The sequence below is a fragment of the Actinia tenebrosa genome, unplaced genomic scaffold (assembly GCF_029948245.1).
Source record: "Actinia tenebrosa isolate PJP-AT-01 unplaced genomic scaffold, QUT_ActTen_1.0 PGA_scaffold14__42_contigs__length_11649687, whole genome shotgun sequence".
Classification (NCBI taxonomy): domain Eukaryota; kingdom Metazoa; phylum Cnidaria; class Anthozoa; order Actiniaria; family Actiniidae; genus Actinia; species Actinia tenebrosa.
In genome coordinates, this window is record NW_028292574.1 from 9,348,801 (window position 1) to 9,372,021 (window position 23,221).

The following is a 23,221-nucleotide window of genomic DNA, read 5'->3' on the forward strand; positions in this document are numbered from 1 at the left end:
AGCATGATTGCGGGCACACATCAAATCATTTACAAAAAAAATGTATGGTTTGACATCGATGAACTGAAGCCGAAAATACTCAAGAATATTGCACTTCTGAGCCTCTAATTACTGGTTAGGACGGTAAGTGATACTCATTAGGTTCAATTTTGCTGTCTTTTTTATTAAAAATGCTTGGACTTTTTATGTTTTTTACATTTCTAGTCGTAGAAAAGATTTCAGTTGAGGCAGACCTCGCCCCACGGCTGTTTCGTGCTATACGTTTCGCGTCATTAGGTTCCAGGATCATATTTGATCAAAATTGCGCGGTCAGTTGCACCGTAACGAGGTTTATAAAATGGCGCCAAGAGTGATCGTTGATCATGAATGATAGAGGGCATTTGATGACGTTTTTGTTCTTTCATGGGTAAAGAATAACGATTTTCAATTTAGTATCTCCTTAAAAAGAAGACTTTGCTCTAGCTGAGAGTCGTTCATCTACCAGGATGCGTCAAAGACTATGTTTTTTGAGGTTTACTTTCCATCAATGAAATGGTCGACAAACGTGCTTGCGATGTTGATCGCAAGTTTGTAGTGTTTGTGAGGAGAATTATATTTCACAAACTCCGTTCGAAATATATGAGAAAACAATAGGTAGAATCCTGCCATTTGTGCTTCGGACCACATTTTAACGCACTCCACTCCCCTAGAGTTTAAATATTGATGACGTAATCCCAGAATCCCGTGCTGCACTAAGTGCGAAGTCACATAGTACTTTTCATCTTTTTCTGCTGTGCTTCGGACGTACGATAAGGTAAGTGGTTACTAACCGTGTTTTTATCCTCTATTTTATACCTTTTAGCCTACTCCTATACCCAGAATCATAAATAATCCCATTCGGGATACAATTGCTTGTAATATTTTTGAATTTTTAGCTCTAGTTGCTACAATGTCTTCTCGTAAACGATCTAAACATTCTTCCCGCCACACGGACAGTTCGTCCGAATCAACAAGCTCTAGGCATAGCAAACGACAAAAAACATCCCAAGTGGACCAAAAGGATATAAATTCAGTCTTCTCAACACTGAAGGAAATCCAAGAAGCGATTTCAAAGACGAATAAGCGTATCTCAACTCTCGAAGTTAACATGGAATATTTCCCGCCAAAACACACCGAGATAGATTACAATGATCTGCTCTCAGTCCAAGCAGAAGACACAGACCTGGACTACGATCTCCCAGAAGATCAAGAAGGGACACAGTCCCCATCAGACTCGGCTGAAAAGCCACCCAACTCGGCTGTTAAGCCACCAAACTCGGCTATTAAGCCACCAAACTCGGCTAATAAGCCACCAAGCTCGGCTGTCAAGCCACCAAACTCGGAGGATAGACCACCAAGCTCGACTGATAAGCTACTCAATCCAGGCTCCGAGTCTCCAAGAACTGAAACTGCTTCAACAAAAGGCGAGAATACGCTAATAGATGATGAAATGTATGACCCTGGGGCCACACCATCCTCCTGGGAACCAACCAAGGGGCTATCAACCTTCCTAGATAAGCACTTTAGGAAGAAATTAAGCCATGACCAGGTGTCAGACATTCTTGAAAACTTCAGTGTTCCCTCACTTGATTGCCTAAGGGCACCCACTCTAGATACCTCAGTTGTAAACCAAATAAACAATCCACAAATAAAAAGATTTGTCCAGAATCGTGATAAAGACCTATGTTTGGCTCAAAGAGCTTTGCTAAACACCACAGGTCCACTTTGTTGCTTACACGATGCCCTCTCATCGGGGAAAGCAGTGTCACCTGACGAGGTTAAGAGTATTTTAGAACAAGCCTTATGCTTACTAGGCTCTTCAAATTATCTCCTTTCAACTGTTCGCAGGAAAAGGGTCCTAGCGACTATTAACAAGGAAAAAATTAACCTGGCAGATGAACCTTTGCCTAATGCCAAAACTATGCTTTTCGGTGAAGATTTTCCCACCTTAGCCTCTAAACAGGCAGAACTTAGTAGGGGTCTATCCAAAAATCTCTCAGTCCCCACTAAAAACCAACAACCAAATCGTAAATCTAATTACAATCAAAGGTCCAAGCAGTCCAACCAGTCGCGCGGTTTTTCCAAATACCAAAGTAGCCGCTCAAAAAACTACCGGTCCTTTCGCCCCTCAAAGGGGACAAATCGGGAATCAACAGATTCCTAAACAAATGGAGGGAAATAACCTCAGACCAAGAAATCCTAGACATTGTTACAGGGTATCAAATTCCCTTTCGTTGTGTTCCAGTTCAAAGAATTCCAGTTGTGACAAAATCAACAGAACAAACAAAACCGTTATTAGACGCAGAGATTCAAAGACTCCTGAATATGGGAGCAATCTATGTGGACCCCTCCCCAAACGAACCAGGCTTTTACAGCCGCTTGTTCTTGGTGCCCAAAAAAGGAGGATCCTTCAGACCAGTCATAGATCTGAGTCATCTCAATCATTTCATACAGAACTCCCACTTTCAAATGGAAAACATATCGTGCTTAAAAACAATCCTAAGGAAGGGGGACTTTATGACGTCTATAGATCTGAAGGACGCGTACCTATCAATACAAGTTCACAAATCTTCTCAAAAATACCTGAGATTTTTGTGGGACAACAAATGCTACGCATTCGAAGGTCTCCCCTTTGGTCTAAATACAGCACCAAGAATATTTACAAAACTGACCAAACCGGTCGTCTCGTTTCTTCGAAAAAGAGGTGTACGCATGTTAGCTTATCTAGACGATTTTCTTCTGTTGGGGTCCACGATGACAGAGTCCGAGACCAACACATCAATGGCATTGAAACTGCTGCAAGACCTAGGTTTCACTATCAATTGGGGAAAGTCCCAGCTGAAACCAAGCCAATCCATTACCTTCCTAGGGTTTATAGTAAATTCAGAGACACTAACTCTGAGCCTACCAGAGGAAAAAGTCCAGAAGGTTCTGGACAAATGCCAGAACGCCCTGACCAACCCAACTATGATGGCACAGGACGTAGCAAGCCTACTCGGCTCTCTGGAATCAACTCGCCTGGCAATACATCAGGCCCCCTTACACTTCCGACGTTTACAGATTCAACTTATAAAGCACCTTCGAATCAACGAACACAACTACGAGACACAAATCACCCTAAACCACCATGCCCAAGAGGAGCTCAGGTGGTGGATAGCAAATATAAGAAAGGTAAACGGAAGTCCAATCAACCCTCCGACCTCAGACCTAGTCATAACAACAGACGCCTCCAAGAAGGGCTGGGGGGCAGTTTGCGAGGGCACCACCACAAACGGTCGGTGGTCCAGCGAGGAGAAAAAGCTGCACATCAATTATGTAGAACTGAATGCAGCATTCCTTGCCTTAAAAGCGTTTATGAAGAACCAACATCACAAGGCTATTTGCTTGAGAATGGACAATTCTACAGCAGTTGCCCACATAAACAACGAGGGAGGAACCCGGTCGAGCATACTTGTCTCCCTGACGCTGGAAATATGGGAGTGGTGCCTACAAAGGAAAATCCTGATAAGCGCACAACATCTCCCTGGGAAAGACAATCACATTGCAGACAAGGAATCAAGAGAGTTTCACGATTCCAGCGAATGGAAAATAAGCTCCCAAGTCATTCAGCCTTTCCTCAAAGATTGCAACGTCGACCTATTTGCCACACGACTGACAACCCAACTGCCACAGTTTGTGAGCTGGAGGCCCGACCCAGAAGCCCTTCACACGGACTCCATGACATTAGACTGGGGACCCCTAAAGGGATATGCATTTCCACCATTCAACATGATCCCTGCAGTCCTTCGCAAGGTATCTCTAGACAGAGCAGACCTCACACTTGTAGCCCCAATCTGGCAAGCCCAGACTTGGTGGCCGATACTGCTCCGACTTCTCATCAAGAATCCAATAATGCTTCCCAATACGAGGAACTTACTGAAAGACCCAGCCTCAATCGAAAGGGTCCACCCATTGTTTCCGAGACTACACCTAGCCGTCTTTCACATATCAGGGAAAACTTACAAACAGAAGGCCTTCCTGAAAACGTTACCAAGATACTATTGTCAGCCACTCGACCCTCCACACATAAGGCGTATGAGTCCGCATGGCGGCATTGGAGCAGCTGGTGTCATAAATCAAAGATTAATCCTGTTTCAGCAAAATTAAACCAAATTCTGGTGTTTCTGTCAGAGTATTTTAACACTGGAGTTGCTTACAGAACCGTTAATGTTGTTCGTTCAGCTATATCGTCTAGCCACAATAAGATTGACGGTTACCCAGTTGGGCAGCACCCACTGGTAACACAACTGTTAAAGGGTATGGTGAATATCCGACCCCCCAAACCAAGATACAATCACACATGGGATGTCACAAGAGTAACAAAATACTTGTCATCCATGGGAAGTTCCAGAAAATTGTCATTAAAGCTATTATCACTCAAACTTGCCATGTTATTTGCACTCTCATGCCCAGAACGAGTCTCTTCCCTGTCTAAACTCGACTTGCGATACTGCCAAGTACTTCCAGAAGGCATCTCGTTCACCTTGACTTCTCCGAGAAAGCGAGGATCTCCTGAGGACATGGCCAAAGCCTTCTTTGCAAAATTTCATTCAGACAGCAAGCTCTGCCCAGTTAACACTTTTCAATGTTACTTGAAAGCCACTAGAAAGGTTAGACCACTGATTCCCTCTTCAAAACCAGATATTGTGTTCATCTCATTCATCAAGCCCCATAAACCTGTTACTTCGACCACTTTAGCCCGCTGGCTACGTGAAGTAATAAAAGCCACTGGTATTAACACAGATATATTCAAGGCACATTCTGTACGAGGTGCTTCAACAACAGCTGCAGCAAACAACAATGTCCCAATAGGTGACATTATGAACATGGCAGACTGGACATCACCCAGTACCTTCCAACGCTTCTACTACAAGCCAGTACATAACAGCAGCTATGCTAACGCTGTCTTGAACACAAACAAAGCTTAGTTCTTCTAACCCAAAGTCATTTATATTGTTGAATACGTTCAAGTTACGAATAAATGTATTAATTTCACAAACTCACTGTGTTAATGTCTGCATTTATTCAGACATATTGTTGAGGGCGTTAAAATCTACCTATTGTTTTCTCATATATTTCGAACGGAGTTTGTGAAATATAATCCCAATTATACAAGGGCCGCGAAGCGGCCTGAAAGTATAATTGAAATTATATTAACAAACGAAGTGAGAAATATATGAGATACCCTCCCGCCCTCGTACTTGTCAAATATTAACAAATGACTAGTCATTCCCATCATATATTTCTCATCGTGGAGTCTCTTCACACAGGCGTTAAAAAGATGAAAAGTACTATGTGACTTCGCACTTAGTGCAGCACGGGATTCTGGGATTACGTCATCAATATTTAAACTCTAGGGGAGTGGAGTGCGTTAAAATGTGGTCCGAAGCACAAATGGCAGGATTCTACCTATTGTTTTCTCATATATTTCTCACTTCGTTTGTTAATATAATTTCAATTATACTTTCAGGCCGCTTCGCGGCCCTTGTATAATTGGGATTTTTTGACACAGGAGCATTCACTGATTCAGGTAAGCAAATAATTTAATCTAGCAACTCTTTATTTATTGTTAGATTGTGTTTTCTTTTTATGAACTTTTTTTTGTGGATGCAAATAAGTGGACCATATTCTCGCGTCGGTTTCGATTGGAATACTTGATCGATTTTGCTTCCTTCCGGTGTAATTTCTTCCGGTGCATTTTCCCGCTCATTTTGTGCACACAAGCGTCAAAAATGGTATCCTGCTGAACCTACTGCAGCTTCCTGTCCAGGTTGTTTTGTTTGTGTTTTCTTGAAGAAACAATGGCGACCTTAAAGAGAGTAAGGTGAGTTACAAATTTTCCATTTTGGTCAATGTTTACAACGTGCGACTTGTATTTAAAATATAAATTTATTACGATAACCTGGTTATTCTGTTTTATTCTTCTCTTTATAGAGAACTAATGGAAATTCGCCAAGAAAACAGGAAACATCCGGTTTCATTCATTGACCAACAGCTGTTAGTCACTTAGATAAATATATCATAAGTTCATATATATTATATTTATAATTTATCCTATATTCATAACTTAAGGACGGTTTAGACGGTACAATTTTCGCCTACAACTATCGTATACAACAGGCTTGCGCCATCCTTCTACTCCAGTCGTAGCAGGTAAATCAGGCCTACATCTCCCCTACGACAGATGCAAGCGTGTCGTATACAATAGTTGTAGGCAAAAATCGTACCGTCTAAACCAGCCTTTATAATATAGCCTGTATCTTGTAATTACAGCTACGCCTAGTACTATTTGATTTTTGATGGTTGTGAAATGTTTGTTTAGAAAGAAATGATAATATCAAACCCTCTTTTGACATATATAAATGTAGTACAGAAGAAGAGGAAAAAGAGATGAAAGAAAAAGAAGAGTTAAAGAAGGAAGAATTGAAGCAGAGGCTAGAGGCAGAGAAGGAGAAGAAGAAAATGAAGAAGAGCAGGAAAAATCCCTTCTAATTATTACAAATGTTTTAGCTGTTTTATGTTTACTATTTACATGTTAATTTGATATTAAACTTTGTTGTTGTAGATATCCAATGTAATTGTGCATTATAATAGCACACTTCCAAGATGAGCTTTGCTTGTCAAGTACAAAGGTTTGAGTAAGAGGCTCTATTCAAAGAATGAATTTAATGTAGAACAGAGCCTCATACTGGAACCTTTTTACAAGACCAGCTAAGCACATTTGGCTAGTAAGCAAGTAAATTTGGTCCATGGTATCCCAGGAAGGGCGATGTAAATAAAAGGATCTCCTATTTTAAGTAGCCTTTAGTATCGTAAAATTTACTGTCCTTCCTGCATGCGTAAATACTGAACAGAGCATGGGGAAAAGCTTACTTGCAAATGGACCTCGGATAATGGGTGTACTATATGAATTATTAAAATGTGACATTTGGCACATAGCAAAGACATTAATTGCAAAGTACATTTTATTCTTCGCAAGCTTTCCGTTTCTTCACTTGAGGTGTTCTGGCTATGTTTGCTGGATGGCAACGCCTGTGGTGCTCTAGCATGACTTTCTCAAGCTTGTCACAGCCTCTTCTAATGCAGGAATGAGATCGCAAAAGGTCATTAACCTCATGGTGTATTGATTCTACCCCTTGCTCACCTAGCAGTCCCATACCAGTGCCATACCTGCAAAGTTGTGACATGTAGTTTTTGTATTAATAATGGCTGCCAGTTGCATGATACCCGATATTATTATTATTTACCTTTTAACCCATGTAATCATGTGATCCTCTAAAAAATGCATTTTTGGCAGAACAGTTGCACAAGGAAAGTTTTGTCTGTACACCTTCATAAAAAATTCAATTTCTTTCTCTAAAAGGAAAAACAATACTATTAAAGAATAAAATTTTATGATATATTTAACAAATAAATGTTTTTGTTTGCAGTAACAAAGCTCATAAAATATTCTCATTTTTAGTCATCAAAACAACCAACAAAAAGGGGACATTTTTGTTGACAAAATCATATCTGTCTGTTGGTTATAAAGATTAGTTTGCAAGTAATTTGTTATTGAAAAAATATTATCTTACCAAGGATTATAATTTCATTATTGGACAACTTTTCTTTCTTGGTATATTTTCTGTGGCATTTACCAAAGGATTCCAGCGCAGTTTTAAATTTCTGCTTCATGATGTCAGCCTCTTGAAGTAAATTTGGCATTACCTTATTACAGACCACGACTGGTACCTCGGTTAAGAGCTTGATATTTGTTTCCTAAATGTAATGAATAAATCTGCTAGAGAATGGAAAACTAAATACAAGAAAGGACAAAACTGCCCAATGAATTTAACGAACTCCTAGCATTGATATACACCTGTATACCTTAAGACATTTGTGTGTGTGGTTGCCATTGAAAGTCCCACCATGGTAAGCTTGGCGCTCAGCTCCAATTTGCCTTAATTCTTTTGTAAGTTCTTCCTTACAAGGTCCTCTGCCAGACCACAACTTTGACCACCTATCTTGAACTATCTTATCCTGACACAATGAAAAGTGTGGTTAATTTAATATCTGAATGTTCATTTATGAAGATTATATTTACCATTTCAGCAACTCTATGTCTTATTTGCTCTGCTTGCTTTAGCAAACATTCCCCTTGTTCCTCATCTTCAGTGCTTAACAAGATATACGTAGCAATATCCTCCATTTCTTCTGCTTTTTGCTTTTCAAAGTTGGCTTGTAGCTCAAGTTCATTTGCTTCTTCAAGTTCTTTTACATAATTTTTGAAATCCTCATTACCATGCTGTTAGATTTGATAAAGATACTATTGAACAAAGATACTTCCTGAAAATTATTTCTAATATATACAAAACTATTTCAAAAATGATTGTCAGTTGAAGATCTGAATTAGAGAGCAACTTTGGGGCATCATTATTGTATATTTATTATAATAAATTATTGCTTGACATGAAACCTTCTCTTCTTTTCCAGCCAATGAATATGCAATCTTTACATCCAGTATATTCATAGATTGCTCTAACAGTAAGAAAAGTCGGTTGAAAATTCCAATGCTCACATGTAAAGCTGGTGGACACACCTTCAAGAGAAATAAAGTAATTCAGGTAATGAACTACCTATTAGTTAAAAAAGTAAAATTTCGATGCATATACCTGATCAAGAGGGATTTTAAACATAGGCTGTCTTATAGCATTGTTGTACTGCTTGGCCTTCTTAAGAATGGACCCTCCTGCTCGAAATTTGCTGTTGTCATCAATAATCCCTTGAAAGATAAATATTTTATTTTTGATGCATAGATTGTTGCCCAATCAACCAATTTAGTGTATTATGATTCAAACACTCACACACATGCACAATAATAAAATGTGCTTTTTATGTATTATCACAATTTTTTCTTTTATAATGTTGACACTCTACAACCTGTGGGCTGGGACCACCCAAACAAAGTGTTTAGTATTATTAAATCTTAAATCATATACAAGCAGCCATTATGATTAGTTTTGTTATCTTGGCCAAGGGTTATTGATACCAACAAAATTGTAAAAATTGTCTCTTGTTCAGGAGAGGTTTTTCCCCCAAAATGTACTCTTATTACTTGGTTTTGTTCATGTGGTTCTGGTTAGTATGTCTACATTGTGATAATTTTCAGTACCTTGTAAAGTTCTCGGACTTTTAAGACCCCTCTCGCTCAAAGGAATGGAGATCTCATCCTGTGTTATCAAACACCAGAGACAAAAGTGCTTTCCTATAATTGAATTGGAAAATTAGTTTACCAACATTTTCTTTGCAATTATGATATTTTAGAGTACAGTGGGATGTGGAGGTTAGTCTGTGCTGAAAATTTAAGACAATAACAACAAGATTAATTGGAAACGGCATTGTTGATGATTTGTGATTACTGAAGATAACATACAAAACATGATCAGAAATGCACTTTATTTCATTATAGGTTTTATTTTTTATAATAATGTTCGTTGTAATCTTACCACTTGCTCCTGAAATTCCATATATTGCACAAAGAAAAGCATAATCTCCAAACAGGAATACTCGCATGGTCGATTCCCTATTTACATATAAAATAAATGCAATTGTCATTAGAAAGGCAATGTGCTTTATTATTGAACAGAGTGTGCAGTAGAAAAGACTTTTTTGTTATTGTTGATTAATGATGTTGCTAGAATTAGTTGAAGTTAGAATTATCGTACCTCCATTGATGTCCATTCAGATGTTCAATAACATTGTTGTAGCCTTGAAGACCAATAGATAGGTTGTAAGGTGTATCTCCTGCTTCAAACATTGAAAATATCATCGTATTTCTTGTGGAATTAGGGTTTTCTAGATTCCCAATAGCAAAGACCATCTTAAAACTTCCTCCCCCTTTATCCCCTCCTATCTTAATCCAGATTTCATTGCTTGGGATAAGTCCTTCATGCCAAACTAGATCTCCAGTACTGTAAAACACAAATATTAATTATCAATTAGTTATACATTTTATTTGGAATTTTAAGAATTTTTTTTATTAAGTACTGTATTCATAAGAGGTTACAAATTGGCTAGACCTTTTGTGCACTTCCAGATGATTACAAATCATTCCCTCTAGATTCTGAATCCTTGCACATGGTGCCATTTGAACTTCCCTACCACTTCCATTTTTAGTGAATTCAAAGGGCATGTCTTCTGAGAGAATTTCTCCTAGTTTCTGTTAGGAAAAAAGTCATAATTAAATATAAGTTTTTTCTTTCCTAACCTTTTTGGCGAATTAAAACAACAATTACCTGGTTATCTGCAACTTCCCTTTGTTTTTTCTCGCTAGCCATTTTAACTCCCCATGATGACAGCCACCTGTTAATGTAAACTTTCATATTACCATTTCACATTATAAAAGTTGTGGTTCATTTAACCAAATTCACATTAAAGCTTATAAATTCGTCACCAATCAAACTAAAGTTCCTAAATTCGTTACTAACTTGAAAAATTCTGATAGACCTAGTGTGAAACTGACTCTAAGATTAAAAGTTTACGTAAACCATTTACCAACAGACCAACCAAAAGTGGAAACATGACAGCAATTACACATACTGTTTAATAACATAAGGATTTTATAATTGCTACAAACCTCCTTATATTTCTTAATTTGTTCCAGGGTATTCCTAACTCGCTCTTCATTGCAAGACCCTCATCAGCTCCAACCTCAAGCTTTATCCCAGCCTCGCGTAGAATTTGCTGCTGCTTGTCATTTTCCAACATTTGGATTTCTTTTTGTTGCTGCTTGAATACATTTTCAGAGCCTCCTCCACTTACTGTTTCTCTACACTCTTGTAAGACTTTAGCTCGTCGTTGGATGGTTCTTTTTGAAGCAAAACTACTACCAATTTTTGGACGCTGTAGAATAGACACTTGTAAGGGCTGCAAAAAGAAATAAAGTTTTAATTAACCCATTAAGCAAACTTTATGAGACTGATATACTATGGTTGCAAGTAATTGTTTTCTATAACCCTGTCAAATGACAGATGTGCAGCAAGACTGGATGGTTGGCAGTCAAAATTTCACATTAATTAGCATGATGACTTGAGCTTATTTGCAGGTTCGTATACTATTTCACGTTTCACAATTTAAATAAAATATTAAGAGTTGGACTTTATACTTTACTTTACTTACAGTTCCGCCAGTTCGTAAAGCAACGGTAGGGGAACCGGAAGCGGCCAATTTTCTTTTCATCAAATGCGTTGTCAGGGTTTCTTCATCCTGTGACAGTGGAGCCGATAAGGGGTTTTTAAGAATGTCGCTAACGAGGGTGGTGCATCTTCCAGTTACATAAGAGGTGCAGGTGGCTTCGTGTTGAGCAAGCTGTTCCAGTTTTATAAGGGACTTGCAAACAGCACATTCTACGCCGGATGTCGATAGAAGGTTTAAAAGAAGTCTGGGCGGCTTTCGAAGTTCTTTACTCTTAACCTCTCTCTTGCAAACGGGGCATCCAGCACCTTCTCCAGCGTAATTTAACCAATTCTCGATACAAGAGTAACAAAAAAAATGGTCGCAAACTCCTTGCAACGGTCTGTCAAGCACTTCCCGACAAATTGGACAAACTAGCTCTTCGCTGATATTATTAGAAAACCTCTCGATACTTGGCATAGGATTGATTAGTAACGCGGGAATTATTTCTGCAGGAATATTATTTGCCTCTTTCTGACAAGTACTAATGCTATCGCCGCGTTTTGAACCTTTCCCCGGGCGTCCTCTTCCCTTTCTTTCTCTGGCTTTTTTCCCTCCCCGGTTCCTTTTTGCAAATACATCACATGTTTCGCAATCTTTTGCTTTATGTGGCAGCCAAACAACTGGGCGATTGCTGCACTTGTAGTGTATGTCATTGCACGCTTTTTGGCTTTTAACGTAGCAGTTTACACAGATATTTCGAGGATGGACGTTTTCGTAGTCTTGGTCGACCGATAAACCATATGCAACTAGTAACTTTTGAGCAACGTGTGTCGTAGTCGTTTTATAGACATATTTCTGGGAATTCCCCGTTTTACAGCCACAAACACGACAAGAGATATTCAGTTCACGTTGGTGAAATTCCATTACTTGCTACTTTGACATTGGGGAGAAAGCCTTTCATCTGTCAATAAAGAAAGCTTTTAGAGATAGTGTGAAAAAAAAGTTCATTAACCGGTATTTAAATTTTTAATAAGATTATCGAATGACAATTGAAATTATATTTAATTGTTGATGGTTGTTTGCTCTTGAAAGACCGTAAACACGTATTGAATGTCTTTATTTTTCAGGACTACGTGTTCAGTCACGAAACATCGCTCGGTAGGAAAAACTGGATTTTTGTGAAAAAAACGTTGTTACTTCCACACCAAAAATATCCCTGCAAATAATTTATATTTACTTACCTATATTTACTGTTTGAAGTTCATAACTTGCAAAGAAACGACGTTTAACTCAGTTTTTAAAGGGAAACAAAAATTCAAAGTTGCCGCCATTTTTGTTGCTAAGGAAAAAAGAAGCTTAGCAACGAGATTTGGCCGCGCGCGCGCCTGGAACCTAATGACGTCGACGAAACAGCCGTGGCCCATAAGAGTGCTCGTTTTCATGACATGAAACACGAAAATAAATATTTTTCTTCGAAAAAAATTAAACGATTATTGTAGTTTTTTTGGAATTTGAGAGGAAATAAGCAGTATTTTCAATCGAATGTGTTGACTTTAGAGGTTTTGAAAGGACTACCTCCACTTTTACCTAGTAAAATTACTTGCCACTTTGTTAAAAGTTTGAGGGGAGGGTGTAGTTATCGTTGGAGGTAAGAATTAGAAAAATAGGAGTAGCCGTTAAAGGAATCCTTTACTGCCACCCATATAGCTTATTTGGTAAGAGCATCTGTCTGTTGTGCGAGAGGTTGTGGTTCAAAGTCATCTTCTATAAACCAAGTTCATTCATTGGTTCATTCATCCATTTATTCAATCATTCATCCATTCATTCATCCATCCATTCATTCATCCATCTATCCATTCATTTATTTATCCATCCATCCATCCATCCATCCATCCATTCATCCATTCACCCATCCATCCATCCATCTATCCATCCATCCATCCATTCATTTATTTATTCATTCATTCATTCACTTTGTTACTCACTTGTTCATGACCATCCATCAAACCAGACTTACTTAGAGTAATCTTTAATAAAATTATGAAAGCCAAAATAAACAAAGTTTAAATTGAGGTTCAAAATTATGAAAAATCATTGATAATTTAAAAAAAAATAAAAACTTAAACAGATTATAAATGATAATATTATCTTTTCATACCTTTTCTTCCTTTTTTTTTTTTTTTTTGATAATCAGGAAAACTCAAGACCATTTTAAACTTCTGTAGTCTACAATAAAATCTATAATTTTAACAACTAACCTGTAGTCCAAAATGGCCAGAAAAATGTTGAGAAAAAAGCCCGAGACCACTATTCAGAAAAAGGAACAGACAGATCATTACCAGGAGAATCATAGAGTGCAGCCAAATGCCTATGATCAAGAAGGTGGTTACAAGTCGTACGGATATAAGGATGTCCAGATTCCAAGACTAATGCGAGTACCTTTTGTTGAGACCAAGTACAGATTTCCTGGACTAACAGCTGATCAGTGTGTGTGGAGTCTGTTTGAACCACACAATGAGGCTGTTAATATTTGGACGCACCTCATTGGTCTTGTGTTCTTTCTTGTTTATGTTTCCAGGTCAATTAAAACCATCAGTTTCTTTGATGAGCCCCTAACACACCCATTACTTGGTATGATTGTAGGGTCAACAGCGATGTTAGTTACTAGCGTGTGTGCTCACTTGTTTAACGCCATGTCACCCTACGCATATCACATTTGTTATTTCTTTGATTATGCTGGGATCAGTTTTGCTACATTCACATTTTCACAAGCTCTGTTCTTTTATTCTCGACCTCTTGGCACATCGTGGACACTGTTTAACTCTCCAGAAACATATCTCTCTCTTTCTCTTCTAAATTCCTTAGTCTGTACTTTTACTTGCTGCACTGTGCTTATCAAGAGGCCGTGGTTTCACATCTTTGTACGCTCTATTGCTTATCTCTCTCTGGCAACCTTCACTGTTCTCCCATGCCTTGGACGTCTTGCGCTGTGTGCTCTTCATCCAAGTAGCGACTGTGTAATGGACTCTGCACCTCATTTCAAACTAGTAGCTATCTTCTTCATCTCGGCAGGAATAATCTATGTATTCAGAATTCCTGAGTGCTTGATTCCTAAGATCTTTGACTTCTTAGGCCACAGCCATAATATCTTCCATGCTTTGTCTGCTTTCGGAACTGTTCAATTTTTCATAGCCATTTATGATGAGATGTCCCAAAGAAGAGGAGAGCTGTTGTCCAGACCATTGGCTTGGACAGAGTTGTCTGTTTTGTTTTGTGTGCTGGCTGGAGTACTGAATTTCGGTTTGGTGTTGTGGTTCAGTCAAAAATTGTACTCTAGGCAATCAAAGCGGCATTAACAAACTGAACCCACATGTCAACTAACAGAAATTTCTTCCCAGTCTGTCATAAGCCGACTAGAGTACTGACATACAGCCCTGTAGAACATTGACAATCTCCTAAGATTATAGTTTTTCAGAGCACATTTGTGTTTAAAGCTTTCACAGTTATTGTTGCATAAAACGCTGTTGTTCAATAGCCCGAGATATGAATGAATGAAACCTTTATTTAAAAATAAATAAAGCCTGGGGAGTCCCTTCAGAACTAATAAAAGGTCTGCTATCAATGCTTCGCTTGTCACACACAAAGGTTTCAGTGTGAGGCTACGTGCTAAATGCTCTGTCATTTGTGACAGGCGGTAAGAATAAATTTAATTGAGCATGTAACCTCATACTGAAAACTTTGTGTGTGACAAGTGAAGCATATCTCAGAAGTGGGCTATTTTTTGATAGAACAGATTTTGATCTCTCCCCCTTTCTTGTTATCCCTCTTTCTTGTTATCCCTCTAGTTATATGCCCCCTTTGTCATAAGCCCTCTGAAAAACCCTAACAAATTGTATGTGCCACTTAGTGCTCATAACTGGGATTCTTTCAGTTTGGGCATAATTTTTTCCCATTTCAGACCATGTGTCATTATCTTGATTTTCTCGATTTTTGTGGCGATTTTTGCTGCGATTTTTTTGGGATTTTGTCCATAATAAATAATGGTAAAAAATTTACTTGTAAAGTTTTTTTCAGGATACCAAGATTTTCCTAGACGAATGTATCTTTTGAAGGATGAGACAAATGAATTCATATTTCCGAAAATTGCCACAAAAATCGCAGCAAAAATCGCCGCAACAATCGCCAGATAAACAGGGATAAGATTCTTTGTATGAGTTGTATCCATATTCATGTGTCTTCTCATGTGCAACCTTTAAACAAAGAAATGATACTCTACTAGGAATAACACATGGTATGAAATGGGGAAACATGCTTGAGGTAAAGAGGTATGTAAAACACAGTCCAATTTAAGATACTACTAAATATTAAATTATTTGAAGCACTTCTATAATTTGTAATACACTTAACATATTTTAAGATATTTTTGTAAAACAAGACTTCATGTACATGTATTGAAGTATAAGGCATAATCCTAAATTAATATTAGCTAATAATCACTAATAATTTAAATGAGATGAATAAATCTAAACGTTCACCGCAGGAATAGACCCCATCACAGTTCCCTGCGCCGTCTTGAAAGGTAGCTGTGCTTTTGCATCGAAGCGAGATGAACAGTGAGCTTGCAATGAAAGAGACGTGAATAATTGTCCAAGGTGTTAAAAAAAGGTCTCTTTCACTGCAAGCTCACCGTTCGTCTTGCTTTGATGCAAAGGCATGGCTATCTTTCGAGATGGCGCAGGGAACTGTGAAGGGGACTATTCCAGGATATGAACAGTATAAAGCCATTCATCCTAATCATGTTGTTTGATTACAGCCATTCTCGATCACAACCGTTGCTCTAGCGATTGCTTATGTCATGATGAAGAAGCTTTTGGTGGACGATCAAAGCGTTTCCATGACATTCTATAGGCACGTGCCCTTATAGCTTTGTATTTACGGACAATGTTATGGAAACGCCTTGTGATTGACATCTACCAAAACCTTCTTCGTTGTGACAGAAACAATCCCTTGAGGGCGGGTGTGATTGAGAATAGCTGTATTATGGTGCATTTTTATTATAGTGTTTCTTTCTATTTGTTTTGAGTTATTTATCTCATATTATTTCTTATATATTTATTGTTTCAGTTTAATCAATTAATAATTCAAGTGTATAAATAAATTCCCTGAAATTTTATGGAAAACCAAATTCAATAATAATTCAATTAATTAATCCCATATAGCGGGTAACTATCCAATTATTTTATTAATTGGACAGGTCTTGTTGATATGGGATTAATTAGGCAGCTATATAATTAATAGGTAATGGGATTTCAAGCTCCCCAATCAAAATAATAATAAGACTCGAAAAATTCCTCTGACTACCAAATTGGACTTGGCCTACGGCCTCATTCAATTTTGTCAGTCTTCGGAATTTTCCTTGTCCAATTATTTCTTAATTGGACAGCATGGAGTCCTATTACATATACTAATTAATAATTTATTATGAATTTTTGTAAACTAAGAATACATATTTAATTTGCCATTGTGACCTTGAGTGAACTTGACATGATAAATGTATTGAATTAGCTGAAGAGAAACCTAAAGATGATACATTTACCACATTGGTTCAAACGACATCAGGGATTGGCTGTAGGCTCTCTGTAGGCTGTAGAATGAAAGCTATACATTCTGACTTTGGGTAGTGGAGCCAATCAGAAATCAGCAGAAAATAATTGCCTTTCAACATATCTTTATATTTCCGCGAGAAAACATGACGATCGCTATCTAGTTGCTTACACACAACACCGGGGTCAAATTACAACTCCTCGTGTAGTCTAGGTTTCTGATTGGCTCTACCACCTAAAGTTGGAATGTATTGTTTACATTCTACATTTTAATTGGTTCTCTTGTCTAACTGTCTAAGTGACCCCGGGTACAGTAGTTGCACTGTAAACATACCAAGTCACAGGGAAGCAAGCCACTGGGTTGACAAGTGCAACTTTACTCCGCATAAGCAGACTTGTTCTGTTTGCTTCCGATCAAAATAAAAATTAGAAATCAGAAACATATTTTTATTTTTATCCAATCTCGTACCCAGAGCACTTATTTCTTACTGCGCATGCTCGACGAAATAGTTGGGCTCTGGAAAACTCCAAACCGGAAGACCCAGATTCTGGGTTTCTCGCACATGCGCATTATAACAGACTAGGTAAATTCAAAATGGCGGACGATGTTCAACGAGCATGTGAATTTGCGCTTGGAAAATTAGGTTTTGAAGATGGTTTTCAGTTAAATTAACTCCGAAAATATCTATTGGATGGACATCAATATAATTTCCATTACAAAACCGGCAAAACTTTGAAAAATCCGGCCCTAAAGGCTTTTTTGGTGTACTTAATTCGAGACTCCATCTTGTTTACTTTCACTAGTACTGTAAGTTTTACTTCCGGTATCTTCCTTTGAACTCGAGAACCAATCACAGCACAGGAAATATTGGAGTTTTCGAGAGCCCAATTATTTCGTCGAGCATGCGCAGTAAGAAATAAGGGCTCTGGGTACGAGATTGATTTTTATCCCAAATAAGTCTTTTAACGCATGCGCTCTTATACCGGACGTCCATGAAATCCTGGTCTCAAAAAATAGATTATGTCAGAGACCTTGTCCTTCGCCGCAGGCCAGAAGAAACGCAGGTTCTGGGTACGAGAATGTTACTTACAGTAAAACGGCTTTGTATCGTAATACGCATGAGGAGAATATTATTTGGAGGTAGTTGATATTTGCAGTTATCTCGACCAATTAAAACGATGGAAAAAATGATTTGAATGACAGCTGCGTTCTTTGTTCGAGTTGTATTCATTTTCATGTACACCTAATTCAAAATACGTTGTCGTCGCCAAAGGCGATAGGCGATAGGTCATTCCAAGATGGAAATGGCTTCCTTGAATGCAAAGAACATCAAATCAGTCTCAGCACTAAGGTCCATACTCTTGACGAGAATAAGAAGAAGAAACACAAGTCATTCCAGCTATTCTTGGATCTTGCAATGACATACAGCCAGTAGTATAGGGAATGGGGGTTCCAGCGCAATCTCAACACGGGCAAGATCCGTATCAAAAATCCACCTACGGACGACCCCCACTCCAAGTGTGGTTGAGGGTAACAGCGCACTTAAATATGTTAGTCTATATATGGAGTGCGAAGAATGTAAAGAGTTCGTTAACGACTTTTGCATAATTTGTCTAAGACCTAAAGTTATCGTACCTAAGCCAGAACCCTTTTGGTGTTGTGGTAAGAAAATGCAAATAGAAGACGACACGTCAGCACAGTGTTACGAGTGTGGTAAGAATATTCGTAATGCCGTACCAAATGCTACCAGAGAGCAGTATTACGCCAATGGAGGTCGTAAGAAAACGCCATATAAGAGATTAAAATACTTCAGGGACTGGATGAGTCATATCCAAGGTTATCGACCGGTATATTTAAGCGACGAAGTAAAGAAGAAAATCATAGACCATTTAGAAGAGCCAACCCCACAAAGCCTACGGAAGACATTGAAAAAATTAAAGCTAGGGAAATATTACAAAGCTATTCCCTATCTTTTGTCTGAAATTACCGGTAAGTCTATTCCTGAGGTTTCTGATATGACAAAAGCCGAGTGGATGTTTTGTCGGCTGGATAAGGATATTCCTTATTACCCTGACGTAATTTACGAAATATTTTACAAAATAGACCCCAACCACCCCCTGTTAGGATGGATTCCGAGGCGACAATAACATATTACGCGTAATTCATACGATGAATTCATATTACGCGTAATAATTCGCCAAATAATTCATATTACGCGTAATAATTCGCCAAATAATTCACTGAATTTATATTACGCGTAATTTCCAGACTGACGTTCAATATGTAAATAGAATCCTATCATGATATTTACTGAGCAAGCTTTCTTTGAAGCTCTTCTTTCGCCTCCTGGTAGATCTTTTTGCGAGATTCCTCGGAAAGATCTTTTACGACTGTTTTTTTATTCCTTATGTCCGACTTTAATTTCTCGTATTTGTCTTCTTCGGCCAGAATAAGCGAGAATTCTACGTCGTCTATCTTTCTGTCACGCAAAGCCTTTGAGACAAGGTCGGTAATAGTATTTACTTTAGCCCTAGACAGAGCTATTGTCGTGTCATGCTTGGATATTTTCGTGGATAGCTTTTTCATAATACCCGTAGCAACAGCCGAAATAATACCACAAGCTGCCCCAACGCCGGCCAAAGGAACTCCAACGATTATTCCCGGCCCAGTAAGCGAAGTAGCAACGCCAGAGCCCGTTAACACAACAGATATGGATCCTGAAGTTATCGCAATCTTATGTAGCGTACTCCGGGCTCTGACGTACTTTTTTCTAACTTTTTCATAGTGTTTTGCCTGCCCTTCCAAGTAAGCCAGGATTAAGTTCGCTTTATTCAGGCGAAAGTTTTCGGCGTTTAGTTCGTTAGGTGTAGTATAGGGAACATCTGGGTACAACTGAGGTGCTGATGGTATAACATCCATTATATATACTAATGTACGACGCTTTTGGGAATAACGTAGAGGAGCAGCCACATCACGACAACCGGGATTATGCCAACTGGAGAGCCTTTAGGAAGATGTTTCCGCATGCAGACCCTAGTAAGTTCGAAAGAAGACCCGATGGAATTTACTATAACGGCGAAAGAATGTACAGCAATACGGACTTGGAGCCGCATGAGGAGAGGAAAAAGGCACAGCATTTGCCAATAACGAAGGAGGCACCCGTGCATAAAGCGCCCAATTTTCCTAGAAACTTATTGTTAACCACGGAAGATTACCCATTTTACGATGCTGAAGGTGGTGTAAACGACTTTGAAACGATGGTAACGTTCCTGAAGATTTCAGTGGGTAGGCAATCATTTGATGTAGTAGTAAGGAATATCTATGGGGATACGATGTTAAAGCATACGTCGGGTAAAGAGGCCAGGGAATGGTTAGCAGGACCCAATATGCGATATTGGCCGCAGCAGTTAAACTTTGCTGTCTGGGCCGCCACTAAAGGTTGTGGCGTTGCCGCGGATATGTTTCACGTTCCGATCATGCGGTTTCACGTTGCCTTTACGGTAAGGAGGTTGTTGAAGGAGCTTAACGTACCTTTACCGGGAGATAAGGCATTTAATCCAATGAATAATCGATATAACGCCGCAGCCCTAGAAAGGTTAATTAATGAGTTCAAACCACAGCAAAGAGACTTTCGTTACAAAGAGGGTAAGACGCATGGCCTTGGCATCGTTTACGTTTGGGGTGCCAACGGTGAGAAGCCGGCCGATTATGGGCATCAGGAATACCCAAGTAATGAGTTAGAGTTCGGTGATATGGGTGGTGATAAGAGCAATAATTCATTAATTACCAGAATCCAATCGAACTACCTCGGCACTTGGGATCCATTCGTGTTGATGAAAGGAAAAGGTTTAAGGAACCTAGCCAGGATTAACCGCAGCATTGAAGCATTTGTGTACTGCATCTTAGGAGCGCAGGTAAATACCCGCAGCCCCATCGTTGGATCCCAAGGTGCTTCGCGGGAAACGCAAGAAGAATTCCTAACTTTATTTGAGTCAGCAATAATAGAGAACGACATATCCAAGTCGGTGCAGAGATATCAATTAGCGGTGCAGCAGTCTAAAGTGCGACTGGATTACGCTTTATCGCCTGGTTGTTGGTTAATGCCGAGTAATTTAGTCATCAACGCCCATTCCGTTGTGGGTTATAACAACAAGCTGCAGCGAGCTACTAAGGATATGAAGTTTGGGGTGAATGACGTGAACTCTGACACTCTTAGGAACATTCCTCACTTCGTAGAGAAGCCAAAAAAGTCACACGAAGCGAAGCTACCCGTAGTTAAGAAACCATCAAAGAAGGCCCATGTTATGCCTACGATACCTGAGGAATACGACCATAACTTACTAAAAGCCGGCTTAGCCGCCGCGGGTGTTGGTCTGAGTTATTATATATGGCGATGAACAACCCCTACGTAGCTGGAGTAGATTGTGTTTATACGACTTACACAGGCGAGAAAAAATACACCCAGGCGTCTTGGGTGGACGTTGAGGGTATGTCAGTGAATTTAAACTACTCAGGAAAGAAGTTGATAATATGCAGTATTTGCATTGGTACGGCGAGTGATGCAAACGTAGGATTTCGTTTCTGTGACGATAATGGAGTATTACAGCCCATGCGCACGAAGACAAACAACAGAGAGCCCGTACATTTCTCAGTAGAACCGACCGACACCAGCACCGAAAATCTCTCGGTTTGGACTTTACACATGGTTACCGATTGCCACGGGAAGGTAAAGTTGCAAATACGCGTAGATGACACGGCGTCGGCTACGGTAAATAGCATAGAAGATCAGAGGGATCAGCCTTATAATCACGCAACCATTAGCACTCTTACGGTGTTAAGCCTCTAAGATGACGCCTTTTATGCCTAGAATATATGAACCCACACATAAAGGAATATTGGTTTCTTCATGACTTAGAGGAGAGAAAGTACAAAAATGATAATTGGTACGACGCCGGATTGTGGGTAAAGGTTGGGGGCTTAGGAATGATAATATGTACTATTAGCATTAACACGGGGTGGAGTTGTAATGCCGGCTTTAGAATCGTAGACGAGACCAATACCCCATTGGCGCCTTATAGGACAAAAGGTAATAGGCATTCAGTCCATTTTTCGTCGGAACCCAATCCATTTAGCGAAGAAGATCTAACGCCCATAACTTTTCATATGATAGCTAATTGTCAATATGCAAAGCTTCAGGTTCGCCCCAGCGATGCCGCCAACTCTGGCGCCAACCCCGGTAACCTCCGAATAAATGGTAAGCTTGAAACGGCTGTAGACGCTGCTTGGTGTCATAAGGCCATTAGCACCATGAGCGTCTTACCTTTAACACCAAATTATCAGCCCGGGGCTAATACCATATTTACTTATCCCCAGCCGAGAATGCCCAGGGCCCCCAATGAGAAGGACAAGAAACCATCTAAGAAGGCGGCGCCTGTCGGATAGGAGTTACCTCTTCATCTTCTTCAGGAGTACCACTCCAATAGCGACGACCAAGATCCAAATGTTATTCCCCACGAACTTCAACAGTTCGCCGCCGGCCCTAAGTGCCAAGGAAACAACCGAACCCAGCAGCCCAGGAAGACCGGCTGCCATCTTTTTTCCCAAGTCCGTTAGTCCACTGCCTAATTTCTTTACGCCCGCGCCTGTAGCCTTAAGCGTGGATAGGATAACTCCTACTACGCTCGAAATAGCAACCGCAAATGCTAGCGGAAGACCATACTTCAAAAGGGCTCTTTTTACCTTTTCCTTGGTGGTAAGCCCCAGCTCTTTTTCCAGGTTGTCCTTTTGCGCCCGCAATTCCGCAAGGCGTACCTCTAGATTTTCTATTTCCTTTTGGGCTGCCTCCTTTTCTTCCTCAGGGCGTTCTTGATCTTCGATTACCCCCCGCTGTCGTTCTATTTCATACTCTAAGTCTTTGATGGCTTGATCTTTCTGTTGAATTTGATCTGTTTTTGCATTGATTTCAGACATTAACATTCGCCTTTCTACCAAGGAGTCAGACATTTCAGCCCGCAGGTTTTCGCTTTTTACGTCCAACGCCTGCAGGTTGAGATCAAGATCCTTTTGTAATTTATTCCTTTCACGTCGAATCTCATTCCTTTGGTCTACCAGATCCCTTATTTCTTGATTTTTAAATTCGACCTCCCTCCTATGCGCGTCGGCAAGCCGTTGGTTTTGCTTCATGTATTCCTCCTCCCTTTCTTCCAACGTTTCCCGCAGTGCTTCCACTGAGGTGCCAGAGCTTTGGGCTTCTCCTAAGTCCTCCCGTGCTTTGTCTAATTCGCGCAGGGCCTGATCCACCTGATTTCCTATTTCTTTTATTCTTTCATCTTGATGGGCGGACTTCTTTTCAGCATCGGCAAGTAGCTGACCTTGCTTTGCATATTCTACATCTTTTTCTCTTAAC

The 23,221-nt window shown here is 39.5% G+C and overlaps 6 protein-coding genes across 8 annotated transcripts; 4 read left to right on the forward strand and 2 right to left on the reverse strand.

Moving 5' to 3' along the window:
• The first annotated feature begins 25 nt into the window (after window positions 1-25).
• LOC148911456 (membrane progestin receptor gamma-like) lies at window positions 26-18,850 on the forward strand. The gene is made up of 2 exons (XM_089030081.1): window positions 26-123; window positions 13,406-18,850. The coding sequence occupies exon 2, from the start codon at window positions 13,482-13,484 to the stop codon at window positions 14,565-14,567; it is 1,086 nt and encodes a 361-aa protein (XP_088886207.1). The 5' UTR covers window positions 26-123; window positions 13,406-13,481; the 3' UTR covers window positions 14,568-18,850.
• On the forward strand, window positions 264-2,182 carry LOC148911457 (uncharacterized). The gene is made up of 2 exons (XM_089030080.1): window positions 264-793; window positions 915-2,182. Exon 2 carries the CDS (start codon window positions 929-931, stop codon window positions 2,180-2,182), a length of 1,254 nt encoding a protein of 417 aa, XP_088886206.1. The 5' UTR covers window positions 264-793; window positions 915-928.
• On the forward strand, window positions 2,187-11,189 carry LOC148911458 (uncharacterized). Its single transcript, XM_089030079.1, has 3 exons — window positions 2,187-5,587; window positions 8,530-8,660; window positions 10,700-11,189. The coding sequence occupies exon 1, from the start codon at window positions 2,187-2,189 to the stop codon at window positions 4,983-4,985; it is 2,799 nt and encodes a 932-aa protein (XP_088886205.1). The 3' UTR covers window positions 4,986-5,587; window positions 8,530-8,660; window positions 10,700-11,189.
• Window positions 5,615-8,573, reverse strand: LOC148911459 (uncharacterized). 3 transcript variants are annotated; one of them, XM_089030083.1, is made up of 7 exons: window positions 8,513-8,573; window positions 8,141-8,341; window positions 7,924-8,076; window positions 7,632-7,815; window positions 7,305-7,413; window positions 7,020-7,227; window positions 5,762-5,866 (listed from the first exon to the last, which is right to left on the reverse strand). In XM_089030083.1, exons 1-6 carry the CDS (start codon window positions 8,564-8,566, stop codon window positions 7,023-7,025), a joined length of 906 nt encoding a protein of 301 aa, XP_088886209.1. In that variant the 5' UTR covers window positions 8,567-8,573; the 3' UTR covers window positions 5,762-5,866; window positions 7,020-7,022. The 3 variants fall into 3 exon arrangements, with proteins under 3 accessions (XP_088886210.1, XP_088886209.1, XP_088886208.1); XM_089030084.1 differs by lacking the exon at window positions 7,020-7,227 and having other exon boundaries at window positions 5,615-5,866; XM_089030082.1 differs by lacking the exon at window positions 5,762-5,866 and having other exon boundaries at window positions 5,928-7,227.
• LOC148911460 (uncharacterized) lies at window positions 8,655-10,803 on the reverse strand. Its single transcript, XM_089030085.1, has 7 exons — window positions 10,673-10,803; window positions 10,332-10,398; window positions 10,116-10,255; window positions 9,762-10,007; window positions 9,543-9,619; window positions 9,209-9,301; window positions 8,655-8,818 (listed from the first exon to the last, which is right to left on the reverse strand). Exons 1-7 carry the CDS (start codon window positions 10,801-10,803, stop codon window positions 8,676-8,678), a joined length of 897 nt encoding a protein of 298 aa, XP_088886211.1. The 3' UTR covers window positions 8,655-8,675.
• A 224-nt stretch (window positions 18,851-19,074) lies between the features above and the next one.
• Window positions 19,075-22,450, forward strand: LOC148911461 (uncharacterized). Its single transcript, XM_089030034.1, has 2 exons — window positions 19,075-21,541; window positions 22,189-22,450. The coding sequence occupies exon 1, from the start codon at window positions 19,746-19,748 to the stop codon at window positions 21,210-21,212; it is 1,467 nt and encodes a 488-aa protein (XP_088886160.1). The 5' UTR covers window positions 19,075-19,745; the 3' UTR covers window positions 21,213-21,541; window positions 22,189-22,450.
• The last annotated feature ends 771 nt before the right edge of the window (window positions 22,451-23,221 follow it).

Excerpts from the sequence above, each read along its gene's own strand:
- LOC148911457 (XM_089030080.1), top strand. The coding sequence starts at position 929 with ATGTCTTCTCGTAAACGATCTAAACATTCTTCCCGCCACACGGACAGT.
- LOC148911458 (XM_089030079.1), top strand. The coding sequence starts at position 2,187 with ATGGAGGGAAATAACCTCAGACCAAGAAATCCTAGACATTGTTACAGG.
- LOC148911459 (XM_089030083.1), bottom strand. The coding sequence starts at position 8,566 with ATGAATATACTGGATGTAAAGATTGCATATTCATTGGCTGGAAAAGAA. Across the intron at positions 8,077-8,140 it reads GACATAGAGTTGCTGAAATG|GATAAGATAGTTCAAGATAG; the intron begins GTAAATATAATC and ends TCATTGTGTCAG. Across the intron at positions 7,228-7,304 it reads ATGATTACATGGGTTAAAAG|GTATGGCACTGGTATGGGAC; the intron begins GTAAATAATAAT and ends ACAACTTTGCAG.
- LOC148911460 (XM_089030085.1), bottom strand. The coding sequence starts at position 10,803 with ATGTTGGAAAATGACAAGCAGCAGCAAATTCTACGCGAGGCTGGGATA. Across the intron at positions 10,256-10,331 it reads GGGAAGTTGCAGATAACCAG|AAACTAGGAGAAATTCTCTC; the intron begins GTAATTGTTGTT and ends TTTTCCTAACAG. Across the intron at positions 9,302-9,542 it reads TGGAATTTCAGGAGCAAGTG|GAAAGCACTTTTGTCTCTGG; the intron begins GTAAGATTACAA and ends ATTCAATTATAG.
- LOC148911456 (XM_089030081.1), top strand. The coding sequence starts at position 13,482 with ATGGCCAGAAAAATGTTGAGAAAAAAGCCCGAGACCACTATTCAGAAA.
- LOC148911461 (XM_089030034.1), top strand. The coding sequence starts at position 19,746 with ATGTACGACGCTTTTGGGAATAACGTAGAGGAGCAGCCACATCACGAC.